A 15,074-nucleotide genomic window follows, 5' to 3' on the forward strand; every position below is an offset into this window, starting at 1 on the left:
TTGTATGAAGACCAAAATTTTTTTCGAGTGTTGGGCTTGAAACTTTTTATATGCGCATATTATTAGAATAGAAGAAAAGTAATTTCAGCGTTTTTAAAAATCATCCTCTAACGGGGTTAAAAAGGAGTTGAAAGCTTGAATCCATTACAAATTACTTTGACTGCCCCCCCTGCCTACCTGCCAGGGGGTGGCGGATGTCTACCGGGCTCAATTAGCTTAGCTTTACGTATATTACATCTGTGCCAAGTGAATTCATCCGATACCAAAATTTGCACCTTATGACACTACTTCCCGGGCTATTACGATGTTTTGAGCAATAGGTATATCAGCTTTAGGTAATTCGTGCATTAGGTACTTATATCAACATTAGGTGTTTCGTGTATTAGGTTAGGTATCTTAGCTTTAGTTATTTCGTGTATTAGGTAAACCGATTTTACGTTTTTCGAGCATTAGGTGTTTCAACTTTTGGTAAATCGACCATGTATTCTGAGCCTAGGTAAACCAATTGTAAGTGATGAAACGTGCATTAGGTAATTCGTTCATTAGGTGTTATAAGCTTAGGTTAATTGATCATTAGGTATTTAACAAATAGGTGAAACTAGCATAAGTGATTCAACATTAGGTAAATATATTTTCGGTATTCTGATATGTAACCCATACTACGAGGGATTAACTTACACAGACTATAATGACGTAGAACCGACCGTTTAAGGTTTTGTTTTACTCATTCAATTAATTAATGTACTTATGGTTTTTATTAAGCCAATGAAACACAGAATTATCAATCATACAATATGTATTTAATATAAGATACAGTACTTGTGACAGGTTGGACAAACCATTTAAAATTCATATAAATCACTACATTGAACAAACTTCAGGGTTCGAAATTAAATTAACATTCACTATTATTATGCCCAAAAATGTGATAAATAAATTGAGGTAGATTACCCGCCAACTCGGGGTCAAAATTATAATATAAATGTCGGATTCACCTTACAGGGGTAAGCAAATAAAGACACATTAGACATTATACTATATAATTAAAATATCTACAAATTGAATATAAGTAGTGCACACTATTCGGGATACAGGGTTCCTCATATAGTTACTATTGTATTCTCGTCAAACATTTACAATAAAGGAGAACATTCATATAATAAACGCATTTAATATAGGAAACAAGACAATCGCCCACCGCCTCCGCGTCCGCGAACCACATTACAGTGTAACGCAGTAATAACAATACTATACTATTTACATTCTACTCACTCAATAAGCATCTGTCAACACATTTGGTTACTGGGCCTCGTTCGCTTTGCGGTCCTCGCTCTGCTCGCGTGGGACCGAAGTAACGAGCCCGTCTACTCGCGCCTCTGCACCGGTACTCCTACCGCGTCCATGTCTCACGTAAAGCGTTCGTCCCTTCCGCACTTACATACTTGCCTGTAAGGGACGAATGCTTTACACATCGACATGAATGTAAACGTGCTAACTCGTCTGCAAGCTGTAATATGCTTCACAACATCTCACACTAACACGGAGCACAAACTTTACCCTTATCAGATTTGTCCGTAAAATAAACAGGCAGTGACATTGTTCAACGATCAATACATTAATGAACACAGTTAAAATAAGTTTTATAGAAACGTTACAAATAGGGGTTTAAATACAAGAGTCTAGAAAACAACTTGGACAAAACGCTATTACTATTCTGGTGGCAGTGGTAAAAATATAATCTTTCCTCACTTACGAATATATCAATGTATCTTTTCGATATAATTTAGTCCCTCGCCGCAGACAATGTTTCACAAAATATTTCTCTGTGTAACGAGTCCAATTCCTAATCTAGGGGAGCTAATTTAAATTTAATCCGGATATTATTTATTAAATTTATCGTTCACATACTTTTACGCCCACTTGTATAAACGTCAATCCTTACAATATACAGTTGTATAAAAGTTACGAGACGTGGATTGACGAATGGCAGGTGGGTTACGCCATAAAATGTAGCAAAATTAAATTTGTACTTAAGCGTTTTCCTAGGCCACATACTTTTCGAGAATTCGGCCGAGAACTGCGTTCATTCCTCGCATGGTCTGGAATTAATTTAACTTCACTGCCTTACTTATTTGAGATCAAATATACAAGTCCATACTGTTAATCGGTTAAAACAAAAACGAATTTTGTCTTTTTAAAATTTTGGTGTCGAATTTCACTAAAAAAAATTAAATTACATTAAAAAAAGCGAGCCAATAAAATATGGCACTACGATCAGTGCTGGAAATAATTACGCTAATTTTTAAATTCAATAAAAAATAATCAGTTCATTGGACCGCTCCAATAAAGTCCTACCTAATCGGTTTAAGGATAGCATACGATTTCATAGACACACCGACAATCAGGCACCAACTTGACTAATAGAGAAATTTTCCTATTACACCTCGTTCGGGCTCGAGCGCCTCCCGCATTTACTATACTTGGTCAAGCAAATCTTGTCAGTAGCAAAACACAGCAATTTTGAAAAATCGCGGGTTAGCAACACTGTTTTCGAATCGCGTGTCATCTGTGTTTTATCTGTGGAATGTGTGTTTGTTTACATTCTGAATCGTTGCTATTTCAAGAGAAATTTCTGCTGTCACCATTAAATACCAATATATTAAATAAGATTGTGAATGAACTTTAGCAAAGTCAAGGTGCCTACAATGTACAATCACGCTCGTTGATCGTAAATATTTGTAAAATTTGAGGTTACGATAATTACATGTATTGGTTCAATGTACATTGCTACTTTTCTTAGCGCAATACTGCTCTTTGAGTGTTGCCCTACTTCACTTTGCTGTACATTGCTACTGACATACTTTGCTTGACAGACTATAAATACCACTCCGGCCGCCGTCCGTACGAGTACCAATGACTCGTACGAGTCGCTCGCGCGGGCACTACTCACTTGTTAAGTAAGATAATACTCCTACACCCGACTGTGGGTAACACGAGACAGTATCTAACCTAACAACTGTCGGTCAGTCGCCGAACCAACGCCCAGGCTCCTTACTCACGTACCTACGCTAGAACCGACTCACTGCTACAATTCTAGCACACTCCTATACCGCAAGCGAGAATCTGAATACGATGGTGTATTATTGTTACGTTTTACATTCAAGTTACACCATACGAGTATACGCACACAATTCACCCTAACTTAACAACTAGAGGCACTAACTAAAAATACTAGCGAGATCGTGTGAGCACAGAACACAATTTTCATTCACTTGTATGTAAATGTAAACCTTACGGCTAAAAAGGCAATATTGACAATTTCTGTATAGTAACATCCAAAAGTTTAACATCTAAATTCAGCTATGGACAACACATCAAAATCATTGGTATGGTAGGTTTGATAACTGACTAATTATTGCATTTCGTAGTATTCTGACCGTTCGTGTGTTTTTTACAATTGTATTAATTGTTAATTCAGGATATAAATATGGACAACGCTACAAGTAACTACTATACGATTCACGAATAATGGAACACAATTATTGCTTTTATATATATTGGATCACCATTGCGAATTCCGTCAAGTATATCAGAGCATCAGTATCATCAATCAGAGCATCAACGGACCAAATATCTTTGCATTAAATTTAAACCGACTGGCACTTGACAGTGTGCGATGGTACAGTCGCTATAAGATTTATCGAAGCGGCCATGGTGCTCACAAATATGTGAACACGCCTCTATTGTTAAGGCGTTAGAGGTAGTTAAGATAATATCCAAATATAGGGATTGTAACTGAAGTATGACTGTACCTCTTAATATGAAATAAACAGATTATTATTTCTCTGCCGCTCCGATATATCTGATGACTATGGAAATGAGCCCAAAGCGCCGTTTTTGCGAGTTAATTCAACATTACCGTAATATTATCAACATTACCGTAATATTATCAACATTACCGTAATATTAGGTAGTCTATAGATAATTTGCTCTTACGCTGCCGGTCTGACTGCCCCAGATGGTATATTAAGTTTGTTATAGTAAGGTAACTTAACGGGAGTCAACGCGTTAAAAAAACACGCTAGAGTCGGACTGATGACTTTTTAACAGAATTTTCATATCTCAGATACACCACGTTAACTCCATCAAACTACCTTATTACAATACTGTTACAATTAGATACTGGTAAGGATTATTGTAATTTTCTGGTCAATTTAATGTTAAATATTGCTTGTTTCGATGCATCTCATCTCAATACAGAATTTGCAGTCAATATTTTTGGAAAATACAATTATTTGAGGTTAATGAACTCTACTCACTTAATTAAGGCTGATTTTCTATCAATAAAGCAAGAAATGATTTATTTAAATCTGCGCGGCAAACTGGAAGAAGTATATTTAAGGTGTAATTCATAGTTTATTCTTTTACTCTTCTTTTTAAAAATACGGCATTAAATTTTAGAGCAACAAATAGTGTTATAGAGCTATGTCTTCCTGTTTGCAGCGCGAGATTTACGAATCAATTGAACTTGAATGTTAACGTATTGAACACCGGTCGTTATTCTATAAAGTATCTTATCACAAAACGATTATTGCTAACAGTACTCGTGGCTGCCGATACGGCAGGATACAATTACATTTAAACACAACATTGGCAGTGTCGTTTTGATCGGTCGCGGGCATATTGCTATTCTCTTTGTCACTTCATTTATTAATCATAAAACGATCATATTTACTAGTATCGAAGCAATAGCACCGCGACATGAAATTGAACATTACGTAGACAGTTGTTGATTCTGTAAAGCGTCATTGGACATTGCTTCGGCCGATTGGAACACAACGATGGACAGTAAAATACGTCCAATAATTGAACTCTACCCTAACAACTGTGAGTATGATATGAAAACGGGTTTAAAAGTGAACACTTACGCGGTTATCACACTGATGCGGATTCGTACGCCTCTCACGTATGTGAGCGAGACAGCACTATGCAGCGGCGTGCGGATCCGCAAAGAATGTAAAGACCGTCTTAGCCGGCGCGGAGCCGGCGGAGGCACTTGGGCCGACTCTAGTAGTCAGCACGCACCGTCCAGTTATTGCCACGCACTACGGCGAACGCGGGGCTCGCGGGCACAGCGAAGCGAACTCAAACATATTCTACGACAAACGAACTCCCTCCTATCCTAATATGTACACGTTGGCAGTGATACGTGCGCTGGTCGCTCTTACTCTACTTATCTTATAAAATATTCAGACTACTCCCGTCGGAACAACCTTTAAACTAAATCGCCTACGTCGCGTACGATACTCCGAGCCGAACTCCTTACGCGATCTATACACTTCGAGCTAAATATGTACACGTCTGTTCGTCCCGCCGTTCAATATCGTTATAAAATAGTAAGCATCAGTCTTGTGAATAAAATGTTACCTCCGCTATCGATACTACGTCTAAAACCGCGGACCGTCGAATCTTTGGCGCGAAATTCCCCGACGCGCACACGCCGGGCGGAGAATCAACATCTGTCGGACCCGGCCTACACTGAATCTTCGTCCCTACCGTTCTATGTACAAGGGTGGAGCTAGCGAGCTTAACGGGCTAACGAACTACTTAAGCTCTCATAAACGGAGCGAGAGGGGTCCGACCGAGCGGGACTCTATTTCGAACACGGCCACACGGCCGGTTCCGGAGCTAAAATCGTTTCAACTATAATATAAATCGTCATATACTCTAGGATTAACCATTAACCGCTCATACATCACTGCAGACGGCTCGTCCTCACGTCTCAGTCGAGGAGCTGAACCGTCCGCAGCTCGTCAACAGTGACCCGGACGTCGCTCGCTCCGCAGCCTACCTGCGCCTACCGGCCGCAGGGCCAGAAGGCGTTGCCGCCGTACTTGCGGCCCTGCTTGCGCTTGCCGGCGCCGCTGAGCGCGGGCCGCGCGGGCTCCTCGGGGTAGTAGAGCGGCGCGTCGCTGGCGCCGCAGTCGCCGTCCTTCTTCTTCAGCAGGTCGTTGAGCAGGCGCGACGACGTGCAGGCGCGCGCGGGGGCGGGCACGGCCGGCGGGGGGGGAGGCGGGGCGGCGCGGCGGTACGAGGCGCAGAACTGCTCGTAGAGGAACACCTTGGTGTGCGCGGGCAGCGACGCGATCTCCACGCGCTTGATGCGCTTCACCTCCGCGGCGGGCACCCACTCGTCCTCGATCCTGGAAACGGGAGATTCGTTAATGTCCGACTCGCACGGTGCCACACCGAGGTGAAGCTGCAAACACAAAATTCGTCTGGAAAATCGGGCGCCAAATGTGGCATCGAAGCTAGAAATTACGTATTCGGATCGAATGAATCGCTCGCTCCAATGTTTTTGAAGCCGATTGTCGAATGTGAGCCTGCATTGTGGTTGCAGCGTTTGTGGGTTGCGATCCTGGATATATTTAATGAACATGCAATCTATTTAAGCGAAACTAAATAAAAAAAAATCAAATGTAGGCATGACACTTTTGGGCTTACTCGTAATTTTTATAATATGTAATAACGATATAATTAGGAAATGTTAATGCGTTGAACTACTACAATGTGAACAAATGATAGGTCTCTCTTTGAGCTACGTGATAAGCAGACATCGAATTTTAGGGAGCAAAATTAGATGGCAAATATAAATTTGTAGAAAATATAAAAATGTTGCAAAATAATGGCTTAATTCTCTTCATCTATATAAAAAAAAATTAAAGTTAGTACACACATTGTAACAGTCAATCAAAATGTGCTTTGTTTACACAATTTCATACTTAATCAATAATCGTCTCAAATCCAAAATAATACTTACTAAAATATTAATTTACAAACAAAATTTGGAGTAATCACTATATATGATAAAAGCAACGATAATTGGGTTTACCGATATAGGAACTCTCTACCTGTCATTAAATTTAGCCCCCCGAAATCCGATGTCTGGTCATAAGGAATGGCAACCCATACCTAGTTACTAGCAAAAACTTTTATGTTGACATCAAATTCCGCTAGATTTTTCGAATATAATGTAAATAGTGATTTTGAAGACATATACCTATAGATAACTGTGAACTAATTAAAGTTCCAAAATGTATGTTTACATGCTAGCAACTTTCTGTCCGTTTTTAAGTCCCGTGTGGCACATTTAGGAGGCAATAGAGAGCATGCCAAGCATATTTCCGGAGGACCAATGCATGTTGTTATAAAATATGCCAATCGGGAATTTATAGCACAATTGTATTTTATGTCTGCCCTGTATTTTAGGTCGAGGGATCGAACACTTCAATCCCAGTCTCTCAACCATGTGAAAATGTATCTGAGGCGAACTGTGACAAAGTCAGATATAGACTTTGAAGGCAATTTTATCCTTATAGCTGGTAATGTAAAGGTTTATGATTATAATGCGATGGAATTTTGATAAAATGCACATGGTCCTCGCTTAAAAATAACTGAAGCGCTAAATGCGGTTATAGTGCATAGCAACATAAAATATGAGATAATACCTTAAGGATCCTGACATAGATGAAAGTTTGAACGCAAATGATGAAACTGACGATAAGAATAAACCTAGTACAACATGTAAAATGATAAGAAAAGACATGAAAATGGTCGTTAAAGGCCCACCTGGATTACCTGATACACACACAATTTATAGACAGAACTCGAAACAGTCTGTGCTGGAGAGTAGATTAAAAAATACATTAATAAATTAATGTAAGGTTTAATACTAATCTTACAACGTATTTAAGTGTCCTGTCCCGTATATTTCGAATAATGGGTGTTATATGAAAATGTATAAACCTCTTGTTCTTGGTCGTTTCAGGCGTCTCACTTTACATTTTATTTTGTACGCCTCGAGTTCGTATCTTCGTACAAACTTGTTACATCTAATTTGTCAGGTTTACGCACTTAAATATGTCAGTTTGTCGTTAGGAATCACCAATATTTCAGTGTATTAATGAAAACTTTGTGTTTATATAATGGATCTTTACATATACAATACATACTAGAATTCACACAATTATTAAGTTATACCTATTTTTATCAGCAACACGTTTGACAATTCTAAAGAAATGCCAACGTAACGAGACAGAGATTGTAAGAAAACTTTCAAGGACATAAATTATTTTTATTTGACGGAATAATTAATAGTCTTAAGTTATGCTTTGTACAGATACTAACACTTTTATGGGCTTTGCCTGGAATAAATGATTTTATTATTATATTATTATTAATCGTCATTGTCAATGAATACATGAATTAATTCGTTTGCAAAATGGCAGCCCAAATCTAAATATCCTCCGTCAGCTTTCTCGTACCACGAATTATTAATTAATGAGAGCTAATAAACGCTCGCTATCGCAACGTAAAGGGGCCCACTGATTAACAGTCCGCCGGACGGTATCGGCCTGTCAGTTGTCCGGAACTGTCAAAATTTTGTTCTAACTGACAGGCCGATACCGTCCTGACTGTTAATCAGTGGGCCCCTTAACTCAGGTACGGTCAGATCGTTTAGATTTTTTTATCTCGTTTCGTCGGCTTCACTTTAAGAGTGATCGCATTCGGAGCGACAGCGATAAAATCACCATAGGGCGTGAGGACAAAGGGGGTAGCATCGAGGCGAGTACTCACACATGAGGCGGGTAGTAGGTGAGCAGCATCTCGGTTTGTGCGGCGGCGGGGTTGCGGCGCGTGGCGGTGCAGCGCGCCAGCAGCGCCAGCGTGTGGCGGCCGGCCGGCTCGCGCAGCGGACACGCGCCGCCCAGCCGCCAGCGCACCGTGCGCGACAGCTGCCACGCCAGCCGCTCCATCACGCCCGAGTCGAAGAAGTCGAACATGCGCGCTACAACACGAACCATCAGTCAGTTGTGGCCGCACGTCCCCCGTGCGTCTGGGACCTATTTTAGGCTGCGGATTGGACGCACGCGACCGGCAACGTGCCGGGCGACGCGAGCGGTGGATCGTGCGACTCGCCCTGCTTGCCGCGCCGCCGGTCGCGTGCGTCCAGTCCGCGGCCTCAAGTCGTTCGGAGGCAGAGCGGAACGATCTTGAAATGTCGCTCGTTGTGACAAAGCAATCGTAACAATTTTAACCTAATTAGGTTAAGTTAAAAATAGGTACATCACTAGAAGCATGACAGGTCGCAATTCTAACCAATTTCGGTTTGATCAACAACGCCATCTGTCGCGTGAGTAAAGTTCTACAGAAAGATGAAACCTTCGAAAGTAAACAACTGACCTGACCAGGGCTGCCGCCTATACCGCAGCTTCTTGCCATTCCTACGAATGAGTTTGGGCGCGCTGTCAGTCGCCTTCTTCCCGCTACCGGAGTTGGGCGAGACCTCGTTGAAATGGTTGTTCACGTGCCTCTCGAGCAGTATCTGTAACCACCAATGTTCGTGTTACATGTTGAAATACTTATTGCTTTAATGACAATGGCTTATGTCATGAAATCACAATGAAAATCGGTTTCTTATCCCCATTTTAACTGAAAGTCTAGGAAAGTCTTTGCAAATTTTTAATCAAATACTACATAAATTAATATTACGAGTCAAATAGTCATTGTGAAATCTATCTGCATACCATTGATATGATGACAATGATGGATATGAGATCCACTATTGAAATGATAGTTGTCTTAGAACTAGTTAGTTCTAAACAATACTTGATTGGTCATCAGGTGCATCACATTTGCGCCTCATCGGGGTGTAGTAAAAAATTAAACATTATCGCTCAATAAATATACAACAATAAAAAAATGAGACAGGATCGACTACTAGACAACTTAAATACAAAAATAAAAATGTTTGTACCCCTGAATGTTAATAAAGATGGAATTAATCCAAAGAGGATGTAATAACTAAAGTGTATCGACTCGATTAAACGCAACATTACCACAACTAAAAACATTTAAGTTTTTGTATGAAATTTGTTTGTTCATCGATCGGTCTCGAGTAAATATTTGTTGGGCGGTAGAAATAATAACGGACATAAATTTTCTTCGGATGTAGCGCACCTTCTTCGCTCCTTCCTTGGGGAAAGAAAACATCACAGCTTTATTCTTGGTTAATAGAACCCATCTGGTTAGTAACGTCGAACTCCTCATGTCGTCATCCAAATGTGACCGACACAACTACATCACAAAAATATTAGAGGACACATTTGAACTTGAAGAAATTTTAAGAGATCATAACGATAGAGATTAAAAATTAAAGAAACTGCTTAAAGTTGTAGTTGCTTTGACGTGCCACATGATCAATTAATGACTGAAGCACTAGCAAACGAAAACTTTAGACACGAAAACAATTATAAATTAAGACAACAGCTTACAAGCTGATTTGACGACGATATCATACAGGGATAGGCGAAACAAGAACGAGAGCTATCCAATCATTAGTGATTGGATGTGATTTGAAGAGGATTGAGATAAAATTAGGAAGTATGAAAAGATGTAACAAGAAATGACGACGACATGCTGACTTTTTTCAAGTCATAGGTCCGCGTGCAAAAACCCACAAGCATGATTTCATGTACTGACTGTTGTGTTGTTGATACTGTCAACGCATTATTATGTCAGACAAATTGCTTAATTGTGAACACGGGCCTAAAACTGAACAAAGAAATACCCAAATTCAAGACCAACGAAACAAACCCTCAGAACGACAAGACAATAACCCATACGGACGCCGCGATCGGTATAGTAATTGTGGTACCGTTTGGGCGATCTGCATCTTTCGTGCCGCGAATTTTATGCAAATTCAAGACTAAAAACACATAAAACCTTCAGAACGACGCGGCGATGAGTATGGTTATTGTGGTACCGTTTTGGCGATCCATGGTGGCTAGAATTTTACCCAGATTTTGGGTAACAAGTGCCCTGGTGTGCTGCTTGCTTGGGTTTCGACAAGGAACGTAATTGTACCTGAGTGGAGAATCTGCGGCCGCAGCCGTCGACGATGCACTTGAAGGGCTTGTTGCCGCCGTGGGACAGCGCGTGGCGCTCCAGCCACAACCGGGAGCAGGACGGCTTGCCGCGCACTTTGCACCGCTCCCATTGGCACACGTAATTTTCCTTGCCCGCCTGCGTTTCTACGTGGATCGACTGGAAATAAAAATAATAAGTTTCGTCAAGTATGCTAAGTACAATTTTACCAAAGCAAATCTGACAAGGTGCTTGGCTTGACTTGCTGTTTTGAATAGGTCTTTTGGATTGCATATGCAATCATCACAAGTTCCAAAATTAATTTACCAAATAAAATAAATTACCTACGGACAATTTTAAAATTATAAATCTTGTTAGAATAAAGTTGAAATTTCTTGATGTACATACGTATTGTATAGTATTCATTATAACTCACCTGTAAATGTTCTAAGAGATCGGTGTCGCTTTCAAACTCCTGCTTGCAGTTCTCCCAAAGACACACGGTGACAGACCCAGAGGTATCGGTGCTGGATGTCCTCTTGTCGCTGCTCGCCTTAATCGGCTTCCGCGGTGGAAAGCGCAACGTTTTCGGCTGCTTCAGAATTGGGCTCTTCTGACAACTCTGCCCTTCCACTGAACTAATGCTAATACTTAAAGATAACGAGTCGTCGTCACATTCTTTACTCGTCTGTGAGTCACTTGGCGAATCTATTGACTTGTCTGATCCTGTACCTATTCCCGATTCGGAAGACTCCGTAGTAGTGCTACAGAAATTGGCTTCTATCACAGCGCTTTGAACGTTAGATGAAACATCCTTTAGGACAGTAATTTGTGTAAAGATAGTATCTTCTCTCTTAGCAACTTCTTCGACTTTTCTTAAGTCTGTCATCGAACTGTCTTTCCATTTTTCCGCTTCATCTTGGTCCAACAGGTCATCGTTCATCTTTTCTGAGCAATAATGATCTACTTTAGATGTTAAACTACTAACTTCTGCGAAAGGCCTCAACATCTTTTTGTTAGAATCTAGTGGGACGATATTATTGTTGAACGTCTTGGACAGCCAAGGAAAATCAAACTTTGGCATGAGTACCTCGCTCTGTTCTGGTTCTTTGACTGTGCTGCTTGGCGGGTCCGTTCCCTGTATCGGATTGTCGGGTGGTTTGACAGGGGCTATGGGGATACTACTCGAATGTAATGTAGGAGTAGAGAAGGTAGCAACCATAGGCGGCGGTTGGTGCATTATCGTGTTAGAGCATGAAGTTTGAGGTGATGGTGCTGGATTTGTACTGGCGTAACTCCAAGTCTCTTTAACATTCATATTTGGCACAGAAGTAACTATGAAGCCCGGTTGTGGTACTAATACCGAGTGGCTAAGGTTAACGGCATAGTTTGGTTTCGGCTGCACTGTCACACCCATCGTCGACATCCCTGTTAAATTTTTATTCAAGACTGAAACACCTGACTGACTGGTCGTCGGCATTGCTGGTTTGTTTACATTTCCATATGGTTGTGCCATTGTGTTTCCAAGCTTGAGTAAAGTTCCATTAATTAAAATTTGAGCCTGTTGGTTTTGTAACGGATCGTGCCTTTGCGTAGTTATTTGTGATGTTTGGGGAAGAACAAAATTTGGCATCTTCGCCATTAAATTAGGTATTTGGACTACAGTGCCGTTGAGATTTTGCATTATCGGAAACACAAACTTCGTTGGGCTCTGCACGTTGACGTTTGTCCTGTTGTAAGGATTCATATTATTTGGTTGGTGATTGGTTAAAGTTTGCGCTGGAAGTCCATTATGTGGTATCCTTAACGCGGTGAGCATTACATTCTGCGGTACAGCAACAAACGGGCCCAAATTAGTGGAAGTTACGGTACCATTACACGGCTGCGGAATATTTATTTGGTGGCAATTTTGGAAATTGGTGACAGGCACGTTAAGATTACCAATGTTGCCGTTCATCGTCATCGGAACTTGTCGAACTCCATTTGGGACGTTGATCTTTGGCGTGGAGTTAGTTTCATCCGGCACTCCCGAGCTGCTTGGCACAGAGTTAACGCAATTGTTTTGTTTCTGTATCTGAACTTGCTGCTTAAGGTTGTTCGCTTTAGACCATGTTAGGTTCTTGCTGTTGGCTATACATGCTGATGACTTTCTATTAGTGCGCTTAGCAGGTTGAGCAGTTTTCTTTTGTGCTTCCTTCTTTGTGGTCGGGCTAGTCGTTACCGGATTTAAACTTAAGTTATTTGAACCGCAGGTGACACCATTCATCCTGCTATCCAGTTTTGTTGTTGAGCTTACCACTCCGTTCATCTTCGTGGTATCAGGTTTAAGGTTTAATAACTTTCTAGGTTTCATTGTTGTAGAACTAACTCTAAAACCAACTAACTCGTTAGATGCTGGGATCGGAACTTTACGTTTGGTCAAGTCAACATTTTGTTTTTTGTAGGGAGCAACCCTATTGGCAGATGGGTCGAAATTTTGCTTTTTGCCGTTGACGAATCCATTCAGATGGCCATTTGACAACTTCTCTTTGGTGGATGACTCTGGCTCATGTCTCATTTCCATAAATCCATTCATAGTAGTGTGAATTTTATCTTTATTGTCTTTAGGCTTACTGTAATCTATCAACCCGTTTCCGCCCGGATTCGTCGTTTTAGGTGGCCCCGTCGTTTTATTTGTGTCAATGACACCGTTTATTCCGTTCAACGGTTTTTGCGCTTCGGCTGCATTCTGTTTACTGACGTCGAGTAAAACTTTAGGGCTGAGCGTATACGACAAGTAGGAGATGTACTTCTCCAGGTCGTGGGTGACGCCGTTTTTGGGGAGGCACTTTTTCTTGGCGTCATCGTTGTTGATTGTGGAGGAGTCCCGCTTGAGGCCATTCTGGGGTTTCATCTTGTGGCTGAAGAACTCGGTGATGCGCCGGTGGTGTTCGGCGGTGCGCTGGGACTGGTTGGAGCGGCGGACGGGCGCTTGGGCCGGGAGGCGGCGCGGGCCCGGCGCCGGCTCGCTGACCCAGGGCGGCATGCGCGCGCCAGCGGCTTCCTCGGCGCCGCTCGACTCGGGGCTGCGCGGGGACGCCGGCTCGGTGATGTCGCTACTGCCGCTACCGCTCTCTGAAGGACTCGATACTGCCACGCCACTGAAACAAAACGAATGGTAACATTAATAACCGCTCACCGGAATTTAATACAGTTAAATATGGGTTGAGACAAAATTGGAATCTACAAGATTCTTTCTAATGTATAGAATAGAATAGATTAGAAGATGCTTTATTCAAAAACTAATGTTGCTAAATGGAAGCGAAAATATCCAGTTTAAAACTTATTTTGTTGCAGAGAGGTTATTCTCTTTCTTGTTATTTATATGGTAATATGGTACGCTACTGTGGTGTACACTGTAAACAGAATTTAAGAGATGTTATCGTCTTCAGTAAAACAACACGAAAGAAAGCTCGTGATCTGGTTTTATTTTGTTCAAACTCAACTTACTCGACATGTAATGTAAGTAAATAAAGCTTGCATCGCTAATAGATAAGAAAACAATAACATGAAAGTGACACCGGTTCTGTAAACGAGTCGAGACGTATGCGATTCCGAGCTTGTAATTCATATCAACAAGTCCGAGGTTAAATGGCAATCAGCTGTTGAATGGGTGCGATTGATCGTATGGGAGGACGCGGGAGGGACGCTAGGCGGCGACTCGCCGCGCTCGACGCGAGCTAAGGTGCAATGCCCTGCCGACCAGTGCAGTGACGCAACGCCGCGCTGCACTGACCGCCCGACACACAGTATTATTTTTGGCCGCGTAACATTCATCGCACGTAGACTTAACGCTTGACGCAACTATACTGTGACGAATGAACGAATGATTTTACCCTTTTATTCTACCTAGAGAGCGTTAGACGTTAATATTTTTCGGTCTCGTGTCAAGCATATCAATCATAATTTTTAACCTGACACATAAGTGACGCTCTTTCTCTCGCTTGACATAGAAAACGTATTAAAGTGGCTTTCGTTTCATCCAAATGACATGAGCAGAGTTTAACTTTAAGTTTAAATGGGAAGCATTTTTCCGAGTAGGTAACTTGTTTGAAAGTCTTTTGTGGAGCCAAATCTTCAGATAAAGTAGAACAATGCGAAATTTTGAC

The 15,074-nt window shown here is 41.4% G+C and overlaps 1 protein-coding gene across 3 annotated transcripts in view; it reads right to left on the minus strand.

Moving 5' to 3' along the window:
* Positions 1 to 778: 778 nt before the first annotated feature.
* LOC134806384 (zinc finger protein jing homolog) overlaps positions 779 to 15,074 on the minus strand; it is a 153,943-nt gene continuing 139,647 nt past the window's right edge. For all 3 annotated transcript variants that reach the window (XM_063779625.1, XM_063779626.1, XM_063779627.1), the window contains exons 2-6: positions 11,363 to 14,066; positions 10,927 to 11,106; positions 9,244 to 9,385; positions 8,638 to 8,848; positions 779 to 6,203 (exon numbers count right to left, since the gene is read on the minus strand). In XM_063779625.1, coding sequence (XP_063635695.1) covers positions 5,858 to 6,203; positions 8,638 to 8,848; positions 9,244 to 9,385; positions 10,927 to 11,106; positions 11,363 to 14,066 — 3,583 coding nt within the window. In that variant the 3' untranslated portion in view covers positions 779 to 5,857. The remainder of the gene's footprint in view (positions 6,204 to 8,637; positions 8,849 to 9,243; positions 9,386 to 10,926; positions 11,107 to 11,362; positions 14,067 to 15,074) is intronic.

Source organism: Cydia splendana, chromosome 3 (assembly GCF_910591565.1).
Source record: "Cydia splendana chromosome 3, ilCydSple1.2, whole genome shotgun sequence".
NCBI lineage: Eukaryota > Metazoa > Arthropoda > Insecta > Lepidoptera > Tortricidae > Cydia > Cydia splendana.